This window comes from Ranitomeya imitator, chromosome 2, assembly GCF_032444005.1.
Source record: "Ranitomeya imitator isolate aRanImi1 chromosome 2, aRanImi1.pri, whole genome shotgun sequence".
Classification (NCBI taxonomy): Eukaryota; Metazoa; Chordata; class Amphibia; order Anura; family Dendrobatidae; genus Ranitomeya; species Ranitomeya imitator.
In genome coordinates, this window is record NC_091283.1 from 412,951,237 (window position 1) to 412,968,717 (window position 17,481).

Consider the following 17,481-nt stretch of genomic DNA (forward strand, 5'->3'; position numbering starts at 1 on the left):
GGATGCGTCGTACTTTGGCGGACCGTCGGGAGCAAAAAACGCTAGATGTAACGTTTTTTGCTCCTGACGGACCGCTTTTTCTGACCGCGCATGCGCGGCCGGAACTCCGCCCCCACCTCCCCGCACCTCACAATGGGGTAGCGGATGCGCCGGAGAAATGCATCCGCTGCACCCGTTGTGCAGTGCGTTAAACGCTAGCATCGGAATCTCTGCCTGACGCATTGCGACGGGGAGATTCCGACACTAGTGTGAAAGTAGCCTAAGCCCAGCTTTGGCCAGTTTATATTGCCTGGAAATTGATCAGATACTGCAGATTACCAAAATATAATTTATTTTTCTCTATAATTTAGCAATTTAGGGGACTTCACATGGGATAAATCATCAAATTCAAACTTGTCCATGCAAGGCTCTGGCAGCGTGGAAGTCCTGACTTGACTGGATGAGGACGCAGTGGTCTTGTCTGTGTCGGCGTGGCCATTCCTCCACCGTCGGCCGCTCACTTCCTCATTAGCAGGGCGTAGCGGTTCTTGCTGCACTTGTTGGCATAGTGGCCTCGCTCTCCACACTGCATGGTCCAAAGCAAAAAGGGAATTACAGACCTAGAAGAATGCGCTGCTGAACAGGGCAATTTCATTATCCTTACTTTGAAACACGTGACTTGCTCCAGGGGTCTCAGGCCCCCACAGACATTTTCCTGCATCTTTCTAAAGCGTTCGTGCATCATGGAGAAGACAGTCAGGTGTGAGAGATGCGGCAGCTCCAGAATGACGCCTGGGGGCTTCGACATGGGCTCAGGATCACAGGGAAGTGAAGGGACCAGGACCCTCTGAGGTGCAGCAGCATTCTGTAAGACGAAGCAGAGTCACTAAACCAAAGCCTGAATACACTAAATGGATGTATGCCCAATTTTATACTTCTTGTACATAAACAGTTGGGAAAATTTGTAAATGCTTTCAGTTACTGATCCTGTACTGATCTTGAGTTGCATCCTGTATTATACCCCAGAGCTGCACTCACTATTCTGCTGGTGGAGTCACTGTGTACATACATTACATTAGGAGCTGCACTCACTATTCTGCTGGTGCAGTCACTGTGTACATACATTACTGATCCTGAGTTACATCCTGTATTACACTCCAGAGCTGCACTCACTATTCTGCTGGTGCAGTCACTGTGTACATACATTACTGATCCTGTACTGATCCTGAGTTACATCCTGTATTACACTCCAGAGCTGCACTCACTACTCTGCTGGTGCAGTCACTGTGTACATACATTACATTACTTATCCTGTACTGATCCTGAGTTACATTCTGCATTATACCCCAGTGCTGCACTCACTATTCTGCTGGTGCAGTCTCTGTATACATACATTACATTACTTATCCTGAGTTACATCCTGTATTATACCCCAGAGCTGCACTCACTATTCTGCTGGTGGAGTCACTGTGTACATACATTACATTAGGAGCTGCACTCACTATTCTGCTGGTGCAGTCACTGTGTACATACATTACTGATCCTGTACTGATCCTGAGTTACATCCTGTATTACACTCCAGAGCTGCACTCACTATTCTGCTGGTGCAGTCACTGTGTACATACATTACTGATCCTGTACTGATCCTGAGTTACATCCTGTATTACACTCCAGAGCTGCACTCACTATTCTGCTGGTGCAGTCACTGTGTACATACATTACATTACTTATCCTGTACTGATCCTGAGTTACATCCTGCATTATACTCCAGAGCTGCACTCACTATTCTGCTGGTGGAGTCACTGTGTACATACATTGCATTACTTATCCTGTACTGATCCTGAGTTACATTCTGCATTATACCCCAGAGCTGCACTCACTATTCTGCTGGTGCAGTCACTGTGTACATACATTACATTACTTATCCTGTACTGATCCTGAGTTACATACTGTATTATACTCCAGAGCTGCACTCACTATTCTGCTGGTGCAGTCTCTGTATACATACATTACATTACTTATCCTGTACTGATCCTGAGTTACATTCTGCATTATAACCCAGAGCTGCACTCACTATTCTGCTGGTGCAGTCACTGTGTACATACATTACATTACTTATCCTGTACTGATCCTGAGTTACATCCTGTATTATACTCCAGAGCTGCACTCACTATTCTGCTGGTGCAGTCTCTGTATACATACATTACATTACTTATCCTGAGTTACATCCTGTATTATACCCCAGAGCTGCACTCACTGTTCTGCTGCTGGTGAAATCGCTGCATGCTGAATACATTACTTGTCCTAAGTGACATCCTGTATTGTACTCCTGAGCTGCAATCTTAAATCAGATAGTTAGAAAGTACTAACCTTTATATGGTCTGGACTGTAGATTATTAAGTCAACTTTTGGACTGGAAAACATATAAACATAAGAGCAGATTGTTATTTGGGACCCCAATAAGGGGGGACACCACAAGCACAAGTATGTAGCCTGTAGCGCCCCCTTATTGACACGTAGTTTATACACACTGTAAAGACATAGGCTGAAGTTTCCACTGGAGTGCGTGGGAGGCCGGCAACTTACTGGACGTATTTACAGCTTGGCCCTTCTGGGCAGAACCCAACCAAGTAGTTGGTGCACATGACTCTGCGGGTGTGTCTGTGCTTACAGGCTGGACCTGGGCGGGCGGAAAGGAAGAGGATTAGTAGCAAAAGGGATTCCAGCGGGTGCAAGGTCCGGGAGCGAGCTACCTCTGCACCCCCTATAGGCACCACATCCTGGTATATAGGAGAGATAGTCTGTAACAACAAAGTGTCCAATGACTGACACAAGGGATTAATCCCCACCCAGAAAACAATGCACCTTGCTGCAAAAGCAAAAAAATCCGCCAGTGATCCTCCACTGAAAGCTTATGTAGGGCGTTATTGGGAGTGGGAGAAACTAGATCCTGTATAGTAAGGCTTCCCTATAGTTCTTCGCAGGAGTAGCCTTCATTGTATGACAGTCGTGGCCCCTCGGGGGATTGTGGGGATGGACAACAGCTGCCGGATGTAAGAAAACACCCATGGTGCAAGAAACAGTCTGCACAAAGAATGAGCATTGCATTATAGAAGATGTGGCGTTTACCCTATAAACCAGAGGGAAATGTCCAAAAAAACTGAACTGCAATACTACACACTATCCAGGTGTGGCGCTGTTTCAGGAGGAAAGCAGCTATTTTTCTCCAATCCTGGATAACGCCTAGAGTGTGAATGATTTATTGTTACAATTAATCTTTTACTGTTGTAAATATATACATTTTATTTTTTTGACAATTTTTTCAGTTTTCCATATCACAAACTACCTATATAGTAATCAGAAACTTTGGTATTTTCCCACCTAGTATTAGGCTGTGTGCACACGTTGCGGATTTACTGCGGATCCGCAAAGTGATTTACAGTACAATGTAAATCAATAGGGAAAAAAAAATGCTGTGCTAATGGTGCAGAAAATTCTGCACGGAGAGCGCAGCGGATTGAAAGAAGGAGCATGTCACTTCTTTTGTGCCGATCTGCAGCGTTTCTGCACCCCTCCATTATAGAAATCCGCAGGGGTAAAAAACGCATGAAATCGGCATAAAATTCGCAGCAATAACGCACAAAATCCGCATTAAAAAACGCATCACATCTGCACCTGCGTTTTCTGCCAGGAGATGCTGATTTTGTGCAGAATATTCTGCACCCAAATCTGCAACGTGCACACAGCCTTAGGCTTCATACTAGGCTCAAATCTATGTCCTCTACTGAAGACTTCAGCAGTCTCAATATTATTCCAGGCAGGATTACAATGAAAGGAAACGCATCTATATATAGAATGTGATCCACCTCTATATACAGTAGATAACACAGGATCCGCCATTCACAGTGATATCACAGCTCATCTCCTCCTCCTGTACAATGACTGATAACACCTCTATATACAGTAGATAACACTGGATCCACCATTCACAATAGGTGATGTCACAGCTCACGTCCTCCCCTGCTGTACAATGACTGATAACACCTCTATATACAGTAGATAACACTGGATCCACCATTCACAATAGGTGATGTCACAGCTCACCTCCCCCTCCTGTATAATGACTGATAACACCTCTATATACAGTAGATAACACAGGATCCGCCATTCACAATAGGTGATATCACAGCTCATCTCCACCTCCTGTACAATGACTGATGACACCTCTATATACAGTAGATAACACAGGATCAACCATTCACAACAAGTGATGTCACAGCTCACCTCTTCCCCCTCCCGTATAACGACTGATCACACCTCTATATACAGTAGATAACACAGGATCCGCCATTCACAATAGGTGATATCACAGCTCATCTCCACCTCCTGTACAATGACTGATGACACCTCTATATACAGTAGATAACACAGTATCCACCATTCACAATAGGTGATGTCACAGCTCACCTCCTCCTGTACAATGACAGATAGCATGCCTATATGCAGTAGATAACACAGGATCCACCATTCACAATAGGTGATGTCACAGCTCACCTCCTCCTCCTGTACAAAGACTGATCACACCTCTATATACAGTAGATAACACAGGAGCCACCATTCACAATAGGTGATGTCACAGCTCACCTCCTCCTCCTCCTGTACAAAGACTGATAACACCTCTATATACAGTAGATAACAAGATGTATCATAGATGAGGTTACAGCTCACCTCCTCCCCCCTCATTGTGATCTTTTCCCACATTAGAGGCTGTTCAGATAATGCTTCTATACAAACATATAGAGTCAGTATAAGGGTATGTTTCCACGTGCAGGAAACGCTGCGTGTCTGACGCTGCATAGAGCCGCAGTGTCAGACACGCAGCGTCCAGATGTTACAGCATAGTGGAGGGGATTTAATGAAATCCCGTCTCCACTATGCGTGGTAACACGCACGCGGCGGCCCTGCGACTCCAGACATGCTGCGCGCCTTTTCAGATCGCAGCATGTCCGTATATCTTGCGGCAACGCTGCGTCGCCGCAAGATATAGCACAGGGCCCTATGCGATAGGTGCGATGATGCCGGATGTGTGCTGTGAACACATCCGGCATCATCGCGTCCCAGAAGGGGGCGGGGCTTACCGCAGAGTGGCTAAGCCGCTCCGACGATACCGCCGGCCATCCTGAAGGTGGACACATACCCTAAGTCTATTGCTCCTTGTGTCCATGTCAGGAAGCAAGAGTCTACTAATAAGCCTAGTGGCCAATGTGAAAATTGCAAGATTTATTTTCTTTTAATTTAAAAAAAGAATATGAAAAAAACAAAACCTTTTTTAATGTATTTAACATGAAAACCACTTTCTGATGAGACTATTACCATGTTTGCAGAATCCTCTGTCGTACCATGGGCAATCCTTAATCTTAGATGCCGGGTCAATGTGCAGAAAGGGACAGTCTTTGTTGCTGCATTCACCTAATAATGACAATGAAGGGTCACAAGTTATACATGGCTGCAATTTGTGTTATTACACAGTCTACCACTAGAGGGAAGCAGAAGACCACTAGGCAGTATTCACACTATATACGCTACTAAACATTGCATTCTTCTGGATATTACTTGGTTTTAATGGAAAATAAAAGTTGTAAAGTAGCATTTGTGGTGTTTGTACTATTCGGAATGGATAAGAATAACTCCTGTTCCAGGTAAGCAAAGAGGACATAGGAATTCATAAGGCAGCCATTATCTGTGTGTATATGCAGTGTAGACTATTACTGCGCAAGGTGTATGGGGGACACCGATTATTGAAGGGATCCGGGTCTGATAAGTAATATAGAAGAGTGGGGAGTCCTGCCTAAGGATGTGTTTTAGGGCGTGCTCAAAATTGGAAATGTTGGGAATTAGAATTGATCTGATTGCCTGAAGTAGCGCATTCCAGAGAACTGGTGCAACGTGAGAAAAGTCAGTGCATGGGTACAGTGGTAGAAGGTGATGTAGAGAGCTACAGAATGGTGGAGAGGTTTGTGGGTGGGAGTGATAGTTTAAATTGTTCTTCAAGTGAAATTATATTTTGGGGAGCGCAAAAAAACATCGTTCTCGGCGGTACATCAGCCGGTAAGCACTGTGCAGTGTATTACAGAACGCTCAATACGCATTGTAAATAAGGCTACTAAAAAACGCCAATTAGTAAAGGTTTACCGATCGGCGGTCATTTAGTGTCGTCAGTCAGTGCGTGTCAATAGACTATAGCTGTCTAACTACTTTTTTCACAATGGAGATCAAGGAGCAGAATTTAGTGCAGAAATGCCAATTTTTCTGGGGTTTACTGTGTTTTTTCTTAAGGGCACTTTCACATGTAAGCCCAGTAACATACTGATAGGGATTCTAGATTGTGAGCCCCAATGGGGACAGTGATGATAATGTCTGTAAAGCGCGGAGGAATATGATAGCGCTATATAAGTGAGTACAATAAATAAAAATATTATATTATCTCCTCTTTAAATTATGATGACTTTGGTGGTCTTCTAGCCAAGCTCCACACACACATCAAAAACTTGTTGGAGCCGCATAAGAAAGGTTATAAGGTGACAATTATCTGCACCACTTTGGTCTGCGTAAAACATTTCTTCAAGGGAAACAGTAAAAAAAAAACTGTAAAACGATAGTGGCGACTCCACTTTGCATTGTAGTCTGGTGGGGGGAGGGGTCGGCAATGTGCATTTTTTATGTGTTTTACCACAGAAAAGGCCATTTTTCCTCATTGAGCTCAGTGGATTTAAAAAAAAAAAAAATTTGACATCCTGTAGTTGAAAATAAATAAATGCACCGCAGGTCAATTGGTAGAAGCGGAAAAAAATACAACATGGGAATGAGATTTTAGGAATCTCATCCTATTGTAAAATGCAGAGGGTTTTTTGCACACAAAACAATTCAGACGGAGAAAATACATAAAATGCTGCAGGTGAACAAGTCCTACATTTCCAGCCCATTGTGTAAATTCCTGCTAATCCAGGACACAACATTTCTTATTCCATGTTTCCAGAATATCAGATGCCGGATTAATAGAATTCTACTACTTTTTTTTTTATATTAAAGCAAATGATATGAATCAATACACCTCACTTCCTAGATTCATTGGGAAACCAGCTAATAAGCGATGTGATCCTCATCTCCAGGTGTGTTTATGACATTGCAGAAGACATTCAGGTCCAGTCATGTGGAACAGAAGACAAACAGAGCAGGAGAAGCAGCTCCGTGCAGGCCGGATGCCACCAACCTTAGCTGGAGGGCTGTATTCATCCATTAGAGGTGGTGTTACGCCACACTAGTCTGCCAAGCGTCTGATCCAGTGGACCCAGTTAGTGCCAGAGAAACGACTGGCAGTTTGCACCAGGCCGACTCCGGTGCCAGGTTTTATAATGCTGTGACCATATGTGTCCGCTGCCAAAAATGATGGTACTTGGACATGCAGATTGCTTGAATAATATTTCCAGCATTTCAACAGACTCACAGGACTGGTAGGTGCCGATGGACTTATACTGGTTAAAAAAAAAAATCAACACAGTGTGACCGCAACGTCTGAATGCAACCTTAAGGGTTGTCTCCAGTGATGAGCGAGCATGCTCGGATAAGGTGTTATTCCGCATGCTCGGGTACTAACAGAGTGACTTCGGCGTGATCGAATATGTTCGAGTCCCCGCAGCTGCATGACTTGTGCCTGTTCGACAGCTGCAACACATGCAGGGATTTCCTGTTAGACAATCCCTGCACCTGTTGCAGATGTCGAACAGCGGTGAGGCATGCAACCGCGAGGACTCGAACATATTCGATCACGCCAAAGTCACTCTGTTAGTACCCGAGCATGCGGAATAACACCTTATCCGAGCACGTTCGCTCATTGCTAGTTGTCTCAACAGGTCAAGTCCTTTTCAGGTTAAAAAAAAGCCAATTGATTTGGTTAATGGAAGGATCAGGCTTCAAAAGTAGCTAAGGAGGTTCCAGAAGGCCATTTATTTAGCCCATAGGACACTTTTATGTAAAGTGCTGATAAGTCAAATGGCAAGCCACATAACACATGGATGCCCAGGGCAAGGGTTAGCCTTTTATTAGCAGCTGGCCACTGTGGCTACTAGATGATGTCCATAATCTCTTCATAATCTATTTGAGCAAATTTCCTTAATAGGTTATTAAACCATGGGACAATTACCTGCGAGTAATAAAGCTAAACAAACAAATATCTTATTCCGATTGCGCTTTAATAAAGTTGCCGTCCATCGGCCATGTCAATAATTGGTGACCGCTGAACGGGAGCCCTGAGAACCACCTCCTCATTTGATTAGCCGGCCTGGCATGAAGTCATCGTTGCGGCTTGACGCACCTGCTGGCCAATCAAAAGAAGACCTGTGGATTCCGTGGGGAGGGAGGCAATTCTCAGAGTTTCCAAGAAACAGCTGTAGATTACCGATGTGGCCCAATCATTGAGTCCAGCAAATCGATTCACACCAACTCTACCATTTACCCATAAACCTCGTTTCTCACCGAATTTGGAGTAGAAGTAACACTCGGGCATGCGACCCATGTCATATTCATGGAGGAACTCGCAGTGGTCGCCTTTCTTGCACAAACCCCTTAGCCAGTGCTTGCAGACTATAGACTTCTCTCCAGTCAGGTGACGGAAGGGGCACATTGGACCTGTGGGAGATAGGAAAACCAAAAGCATCCTACATTAATATACTGGAAACTGTGACCAGGTGTGTAGTGACAGAAATCACACTCAGCTCCAAGTCGGAGTTTCCCAGTAGCCCCTTTACCAAAGGAGACTACAGCAATATAATAAAGGGAATATAGTAAATGTGGGGGTGAGGGGTTAAAAAAAAATTGTGAAGGAGAAAAGAAGCTTCAAGTGGCATCACTAATTTCTTTATCTGTCCGAAACATGGTGAGGTCTTCAGAGGCTTACATTGAAGGCAATTCTCCCATTATACAGGAGACATTGGTGATACAATTAGTACGGTGGCCTGTGTGGCAAATGGGATGACTGGAACCCCTTTAAGACAACAGGGTGTATATTTAACCGTTGATCGCCCAACTGAGAGACTGGAGTTTCCTATGCTAGTCTTAGGGCGCAGTCAGAGAGCCGTATAAATCGGACCGAGATCGGTCTCCCGACCCAAAGCGCGACAGCTTCATGTATTTCTATGCAGCTGTCACGCTCGGGTCCAGAGAGCCACCGGCAGGGATGGACTGGGACGGAAATTCAACCTTGGCATTTGGAAGCACACAGGCCCATGATGTCCCCCGTCCTCAAGCCCCAGATGGGGATATCTATTACTAATATAACTACCTGGAAGAAATCAAGATTTACTAGAAGGCTAATATTTCTTATAATACCAATAATATCACTACATAAGATTGAATAATAATACTGCACCTAGAGTACCTGCAGACTTTAACTTCAATCCTGTAGAACCTTTCACCAAAAACCACTGTACCTTATTTGCCACATATAGTAATAATACCCTCTATTGTGCCCACATAATAACAGTGCCCTTTCTGTGCCCCTACGCAGTAATAATGTTCCCTCTGTACTTCCTCGTAGTAATAATGCTCCTATGCACCTCTTTACAGTTACATAGCACACTATAGAAATAACATCCCCCTGTGCCCCCTCATAATAATAATGCTCCCCTGTGCCTCCTTACAGCTATACAGCACCATACAGTAATAATGTCACTTTGTGTTACCTTATAATAATTCCCCTGTGCCTCATTCAATAACACTCCCCCTTGAACCTTTATAATAATGACTCCATACCACTTTGTAATAAAAACATCCCGGTGCATTATTATTATTATGCCTCCTTTGCTTTCCATAGTGATAATGACTCACTTGGTTTTTATACCTTGAGAAAGGCGCCGGTCCGGCGCTGAAGCATTGGTATTAATAATAAAAAAAAAAAGTTTTGGAATCCCAAGGCTCTTTCTTTATTCCAACAGCACAGCCCGCCTAAACATGCCAGCTTCCATTTTTCTAAATGGAAGTGTGTATTTATAATTATAAAACCTCCCCATTGTGAATCCGTATAATAATGACGCTCGTTGTCTCTTTACTATCATAATGCTCCTGAGCAGGGGCTTATATATAAATAACAGGCGCCCCATAGCCAAAGTCACAGTCACAGAAAGGCATACCTCCCAAGTTTCTAAAGAAGCACTCTTCCCATCAAAATGTTTATCCTCTTAATATATTGTAATTGTCATATTACATGGCACTGTGTACTTACAATTGCTGATTCTGCCCTGCTACTCGGCTCTTCGCTTTTCTTTTTCATTAGGTCTATAAAATCACATTATTAAAAACGGACAAGCTGAATCCTTCTAAGCTCTATCTAGAAACAGGAAGTGTCTTTTGAATTTATTGTTCCCCTACTGAAGCCTCTAAGTGGTCACACCCACTAGGATACCCCTTTCATGTCTCCCATAGAGTATGATGATCAAAATAGTATGATTGCTCTACAAACCTCACACAGGAAGATGGTCACTACAGCCCCCCATGGGCTACAGCACATGGTATTCACCACAGCCCCCAAAATACAGCATGATGTCCACCCTAGGCCCCTATATAAAGTATGTCTACCAAAGCCCCCCATACAGTATGATGTTTCCTATAACCACCCTGTACAGTATGATGGTCACCACAGCTCCTCACATAGTATAACGTTCACCACCCCACACAGTATAATGTCCACAACAGCCACTCCACAAAGTATGATGATCCTCCCACAACCCACCATACAGTTTAATGGTTTCCCCACACATAGCCCCATTACAGTATGATGGTCCCCCGCAACCCCCTATATAGTATGCTGGCACCATTCACAGCACGTTATATAGTATGATGGTCGACCTCACAGCCCCCTATAAAATATGTTAGTCAACTCGACAGCCCCTATATAGTATGATGGTACCCCAACAGCACCCTATATAGCATGATGGTCCACTCCATAGATCCCTATATACAGGTGCTTCTCACAAAGTTAGAATATCATCAAAAAAGTTAATTTATTTCAGTTCTTCAATACAAAAAGTGAAACTCATATATTATATAGAATCATTACAAACAGAGTGATCTATTTCAAATGTTAATTTCTGTTACTGTTGATGATTATGGCTTACAGTCAATGAAAACCCAAAAGTCATTATCTCAGTAAATTCGAATACTTTATAACACCAGCTTGAAAAATTATTTTAAAATCTGAAATTTTTACCTACTGAAATGTATGTTCAGTAAATGCCCTCAATACTTGGCTGGGGCTCCTTTTGCATCAATTACTGCATCAATGCGGCGTGGCATGGAGGCGATCAGCCTGTGGCACTGCTGAGGTGTTATGGAAGCCCAGGTTGCTTTGATAGCAGCCTTCATCTCGTTTGCATTGTTAGGTCTGGTGCCTCTCATCTTTCTCTTGACAATACTCCACAGATTCTCTATGGGGTTAAGGTCAGGTGAGTTTGCTGGCAAATCAAGCCCAGTGATACTGTTGTTTTTAAACCAGATATTGGTACTTTTGGCAGTGTGGACAGGTGGCAAGTCTTGCTGGAGAATGAAATTTCCATCTCTAAAAGGCTTGTCGGCAGAGGGAAGCATGAAGTGCTCTAAAATTTCCTAATAGACGACTGCGCTGACTTTGGTCTTGATAAACCACAGTGGACCTACACCAGCAGATGACATGGCTCCCCAAACCATCACTGATTGTGGAAACTTCACACTAGACGTCAAGCAGCTTGGAGTCCCAGACTCCTCCAGAGTCTGGGACCTTGATTTCCAAATGAAATTCAAAATTAACTTTCATCTGAAAACAACATCTTGGACCAATGAGCACCAGTCGAGTTCTTTTTCTCCTTGGCCCAGGTAAGACAATTCTAGTGTTGTCTATTGGTCATGAGTGGCTTGACACAAGAAATACAACACTTGTAGCTCATGTCCTGGATACGTCTGTGTGTGGTGGCTCTTGAAGCAATGACCCCAGCAGAAGTGCACTCCTTGTGAATCTCCACCAAATGTTTGAATGGCCTTTTCTTAACAATCCTTTCAAGGCTGCAGTTATCCCGGTTGCTTGTGCACCTTTTTTCTACCACACTTTTTCCTTTCACTCAACTTTCCATTAATATGCTTGGATACAGCACTCTGCGAACAGCCAGCTTCTTTAACAATGACCTTCTGTGGCTTATCCTCCTTGTGGAATGCGTCAATGACTGCCTTCTGGACATCTGTCAAGTCAGAAGTCTTCTCCATGATTGTGGATCCTACTGAAACAGACTAAGGGACCATTTTAAATGCTTAGGAAGCCTTTGCAGTTTTTTTTGTTAAAGAAGTTGTCCACTACTATAACCTTTATTTTTTCACAAATCTTGCTATTATGTGCCGCTGAAAACATCCACTGTGTTTAATTTAGCAATATTACCTTTTCTCATGCTGTAGCAGCACATCTTCAGTGCTGGATCCAGCTCTCATGGTGCCGGTGGCTCTCATCAACAACTTCCTTTCTCCTGACTTATTGTGCTCTAATACTACAAGGTCCATGATGCATTGCACTGGCCTCTAAGCCTGTACTTAGACAGCTGTAGCTTAGAAAGACCAAGCTATTGCACAACTCTCAGGGTAGATAAGTAGAACACAGCTAGAAGAGTATAACCCAATAGAAATAAAACATAACTTTTACTAATGATATTAAAAAGTGGACAAAACAATACAAAATACAAATAAAAGTGCTCACGCCGAAAACCGTGCTCTAATAAAAAACTGGTTTGATCTCACCAATTATGGACGAAGGGTACCCATACCAGTGATGAAGGGTCCCAGGGAGGGTCCAGAAGTTGTAGGGTAATGTAAAGGGGACAGGGGACCTGTTTCCTAAACCCCTGTCGTGCCCCACCAATAGCTCCTGTCCTTACAAGGACAGGCCCAAGTAAGCCCTACAATGGACACCCCCCGTCGTATGTGGTATGGTAGATACCTCCCTACGCGTTTCCTCTCCAATCACGGAGATTCATCAGGGGAGTTTTAATGGCCAAAAGGCCCAGAGGTAGCTTCAAAGTCCATAAATGCTCAAAAGTCCATAAGTTAGAAAAGGTAGGGGATATACACAGTGGCTGTATATCATCCCCGGCATAGGCAGTCCTGTGTGATGTCTGTGTGTGGTCACAGAAGGTGAGTCAGCTCAATATGGCGCCCTCTAGCTCCTTATAAACAAGGGACCACTCCCCCTCACATCAATCGGATCACCTGTGTATGCCCCCATCCCCCTGAGTGGGCTGAGTCCGCGCTGCGCTCCAAGGGCTGGAACGCACGCCATGTTTCCCCCACATATCGCCCGGCTGCTGGCCACTCATGCCGGCGAAACCGGAAGTACCAGCGCCATCTTCCCTATGTGACTTCCGGTGCGCCGCTAAGGAATGCGCTCCAGCGGTGGAACGCAAGCCCTGGGCGCATAATGATCCGCTCATCCCGGCGAGTCCGGAAGTAACAAGAGACGTCACTTCCGGTACGCCGATAGTAAGGAGCGCTCCCGTAGTGGAACACAACCAATGGGCGCATAATACTGACGTAATATACTGCTGGTGTGGCACGTTCTGACAGAGGAACGCAGATACCCCAGCGCCCAATGGTGACACAGGCGCCTGTCACTGCCCCGGACCCATATGAAGACAAATGTCATTAACTAAATCTATGCCTATGTAGCACTGTAATGGAGCGCAGGCACCGAGACCAAAAGGGGGACCGGGGGGGGGGGGGAGGGGGTTTAGAACGCCATATAAAACAAGAAAAAAATAATAATAAAATAAATCCACCCATTCACTGCCCCACAGGAGAACAGTACAAGGGGGGAGGGGGGGGGGGGGGAACAGACGCAACATTGTTTACCAGGCATACAAATAACAACATGGATGCATAGATGCCTGAAAGTTACGGCGTCTTTTATGCATAAATTGCACACTCCATACCAGGGAACCTAAACACTGTATTCATGGCTGGAAGTGTCCATACCAAATAATGAGGAGTGATTGATTTCTGGAAATAGCCAGACTATCAAAGGCAACCTAGATATACCCATGGTAATATACCAAGTGTGCAACATGGTTAGTGGCTGGAAATGTCCAGACCATACCAACCAGATTAGACGCATCCATAATAAAAAGGAGGGAGGGGGGGGGGACGTTGAGAGATGGAGTGGGAGCAGACCCAGGGGGAGAGGGAGAAAGATAAGTGGACCCATATGTATGCGGACATGTTATCACTGCGTCATAATCAAATAAGAATGTAAAATTTGCCCACATCAAAAACAAACGTGCCCCTTGTCCCTGGGAAGTCATTCGGTAATATACATCACAGTTTCCACTAACCGAGACCCGGGATAAAGTCAAGAGGGGAACACCGGTACAGAGTAATGACCCTGTCCTACATAGTTGCAAGCGTTTTGTTTATTATGGCTGTTTTCCGGAACAAGACGTAACGGACATATGCAAATATATGAAAAATTCCCTAAACAGAGAAACAGTACGGGTGGTTGAGGGAGATAAGAAGAGGGATCAGGGATAGAAACAAAGAAGGAAACAAAGGGCAAAATAATATACGGATCAAGCTGACCTAAAGAGAACCATTATATATACTCAAGTATGTCTAAAGAAAGCAACTAAAGTTGAGCTGCTCGTTGAGTCCACGGGGGTGACAGGTGTCCAACAAGAAGATCCACCTTGTTTCTTTCTGCAGTAGGATCTTATCAAAATCACCTCCCCTCAATAGAGGGGCCACTTTGTCGATCCCCATAAAGCTCATAACCTTAGTATCTCCATCATGGCAGGTGTTAACATGTCTTGCAATGGGGGTATCCCTCCGATTCCGGATGTCCCCCAAATGCTCACATACTCTTCTTCTAAGTTCCCTAATAGTTTTACCTATATATGTAATACCGCAAGTGCAGACAGCTCTATATATGACCCCTTTAGATTTACAATTGATGAATTCTTTAATAATAAAGGTTTATTGCGTGTTGATGTTATAAAACTCCTTCCCCACCTGTATTGATTCACACGCTACACATGAACCGCATCTGTGACAACCCCTGGGTCTATTTGGTAGCCAAGTCGCCTTGCCGGGTGTAGTGAGATGACTGTGTACTAGTCGATCCCCTAGCGTCTTGCATTTTCTGTATGTGATTTGTGGCTGTGTGCCCACGGCATCCCTAAGATCGTCATCCATTGCAAGTATGCCCCAATGTTTCCTAAGAATGGCCCTGACAGATGGGGCCCCATTGTCAAACGCACAGATCATTCTGTACTGTTCTCCTGTGGGGCAGTGAATGGGTGGATTTACAGTTAGGGCCAGAAATATTTGGACAGTAACACAATTTTCGCGAGTTGGGCTCTGCATGCCACCACATTGGATTTGAAATGAAACCTCTACAACAGAATTCAAGTGCAGATTGTAACGTTTAATTTGAAGGGTTGAACAAAAATATCTGATAGAAAATGTAGGAATTGTACACATTTCTTTACAAACACTCCACATTTTAGGAGGTCAAAAGTAATTGGACAAATAAACATAACCCAAACAAAATATTTTTATTTTCAATATTTTGTTGCAAATCCTTTGGAGGCAATCACTGCCTTAAGTCTGGAACCCATGGACATCACCAAACGCTGGGTTTCCTCCTTCTTAATGCTTTACCAGGCCTTTACAGCCGCAGCCTTCAGGTCTTGCTTGTTTGTGGGTCTTTCCGTCTTAAGTCTGGATTTGAGCAAGTGAAAAGCATGCTCAATTGGGTTTAGATCTGGAGATTGACTTGGCCATTGCAGAATGTTCCACTTTTTGGCACTCATGAACTCCTGGGTAGCTTTGGATGTATGCTTGGGGTCATTGTCCATCTGTACTATGAAGCGCCGTCCAATCAACTTTGCAGCATTTGGCTGAATCTGGGCTGAAAGTATATCCCGCTACACTTCAGAATTCATCCGGCTACTCTTGTCTGCTCTTATGTCATCAATAAACACAAGTGACCCAGTGCCATTGAAAGCCATGCATGCCCATGCCATCACGTTGCCTCCACCATGTTTTACAGAGGATGTGGTGTGCCTTGGATCATGTGCCGTTCCCTTTCTTCTCCAAACTTTTTTCTTCCCATCATTTTGGTACAGGTTGATCTTTGTCTCATCTGTCCATAGAATACTTTTCCAGAACTGAGCTGGCTTCTTGAGGTGTTTTCCTGCAAATTTAACTCTGGCCTGTCTATTTTGGTATTGATGAATGGTTTGCATCTAGATGTGAACCCTTTGTATTTACTGTCATGGAGTCTTCTCTTTACTGTTGACTTAGAGACAGATACACCTACTTCACTGAGAGTGTTCTGGACTTCAGTTGATGTTGTGAACGGGTTCTTCTTCACCAAATTAAGTATGCGGCGATCATCCACCACTGTTGTCATCCGTGGACGCCCAGGCCTTTTTGAGTTCCCAAGCTCACCAGTCAATTCCTTTTTTCTCAGAATGTACCCAACTGTTGATTTTGCTACTCCAAGCATGTCTGCTATCTCTCTGATGGATTTTTTCTTTTTTTTCAGCCTCAGGATGTTCTGCTTCACCTCAATTGAGAGTTCCTTTGACCGCATGTTGTCTGCTCACAGCAACAGCTTCCAAATGCAAAACCACACACCTGGAATCCACCCCTGACCTTTTAACTACTTCATTGATTACAGGTTAACGAGGGAGACGCCTTCAGAGTTAATTGCAGCCCTTAGAGTCCATTGTCCAATTACTTTTGGTCCCTTGAAAAAGAGGACGCTATGCATTACAGAGCTATGATTCCTAAACCCTTTCTCCGATTTGGATGTGGAAACTATCATATTGCAGCTGGGAGTGTGCACTTTCAGCCCATATTATATATATAATTGTATTTCTGAACATGTTTTTGTAAACAGCTAAAATAACAAAACTTGTGTCACTGTCCAAATATTTCTGGCCCTAACTGTATTTTATTATTATTTTTTTCTTGTTTTATATGGCGTTCTAAACCCCCCCCCCCCCCCCCCCCGGTCCCCCTTTTGGTCTTGGTGCCTTCGCTCCGTTGCAGTGCTACATAGGCATAGATTTAGTTAATGACATTTGTCTTCATATGGGTCCGGGGCAGTGACAGGCGCCTGTGTCACCATTGGGCGCTGGGGTATCTGCGTTCCTCTGTCAGAACGCGCCACACCAGCAGTATATTACGTCAGTATTATGCGCCCATTGGTTGCGTTCCACTACGAGAGCACTCCTTACTATCGGCGTACCGGAAGTGACGTCTCTTGTTACTTCCGGTCTCGCCGGGATGAGCGGATCATTATGCGCCCAGGGCTTGCGTTCCACCGCTGGAGCGCATTCCTTAGCGGCGCACCGGAAGTCACATAGGGAAGATGTCGCTGGTACTTCCGGTTTCGCCGGCATGAGTGGCCAGCAGCCGGGCGATATGTGGGGGAAA

General features: G+C 44.4%; 1 protein-coding gene across 1 annotated transcript in view; it reads right to left on the bottom strand.

The window, feature by feature from the left end:
- Positions 1-342: 342 nt before the first annotated feature.
- The window catches only part of CPSF4L (cleavage and polyadenylation specific factor 4 like), a 46,553-nt gene continuing 29,414 nt past the window's right edge, over positions 343-17,481 (bottom strand). The window contains exons 5-10 of the mRNA XM_069754863.1: positions 8,512-8,664; positions 5,353-5,448; positions 2,566-2,659; positions 2,350-2,392; positions 644-844; positions 343-565 (exon numbers count right to left, since the gene is read on the bottom strand). Of these exons, the coding sequence (XP_069610964.1) occupies positions 497-565; positions 644-844; positions 2,350-2,392; positions 2,566-2,659; positions 5,353-5,448; positions 8,512-8,664 (656 nt within the window). The 3' untranslated portion in view covers positions 343-496. The remainder of the gene's footprint in view (positions 566-643; positions 845-2,349; positions 2,393-2,565; positions 2,660-5,352; positions 5,449-8,511; positions 8,665-17,481) is intronic.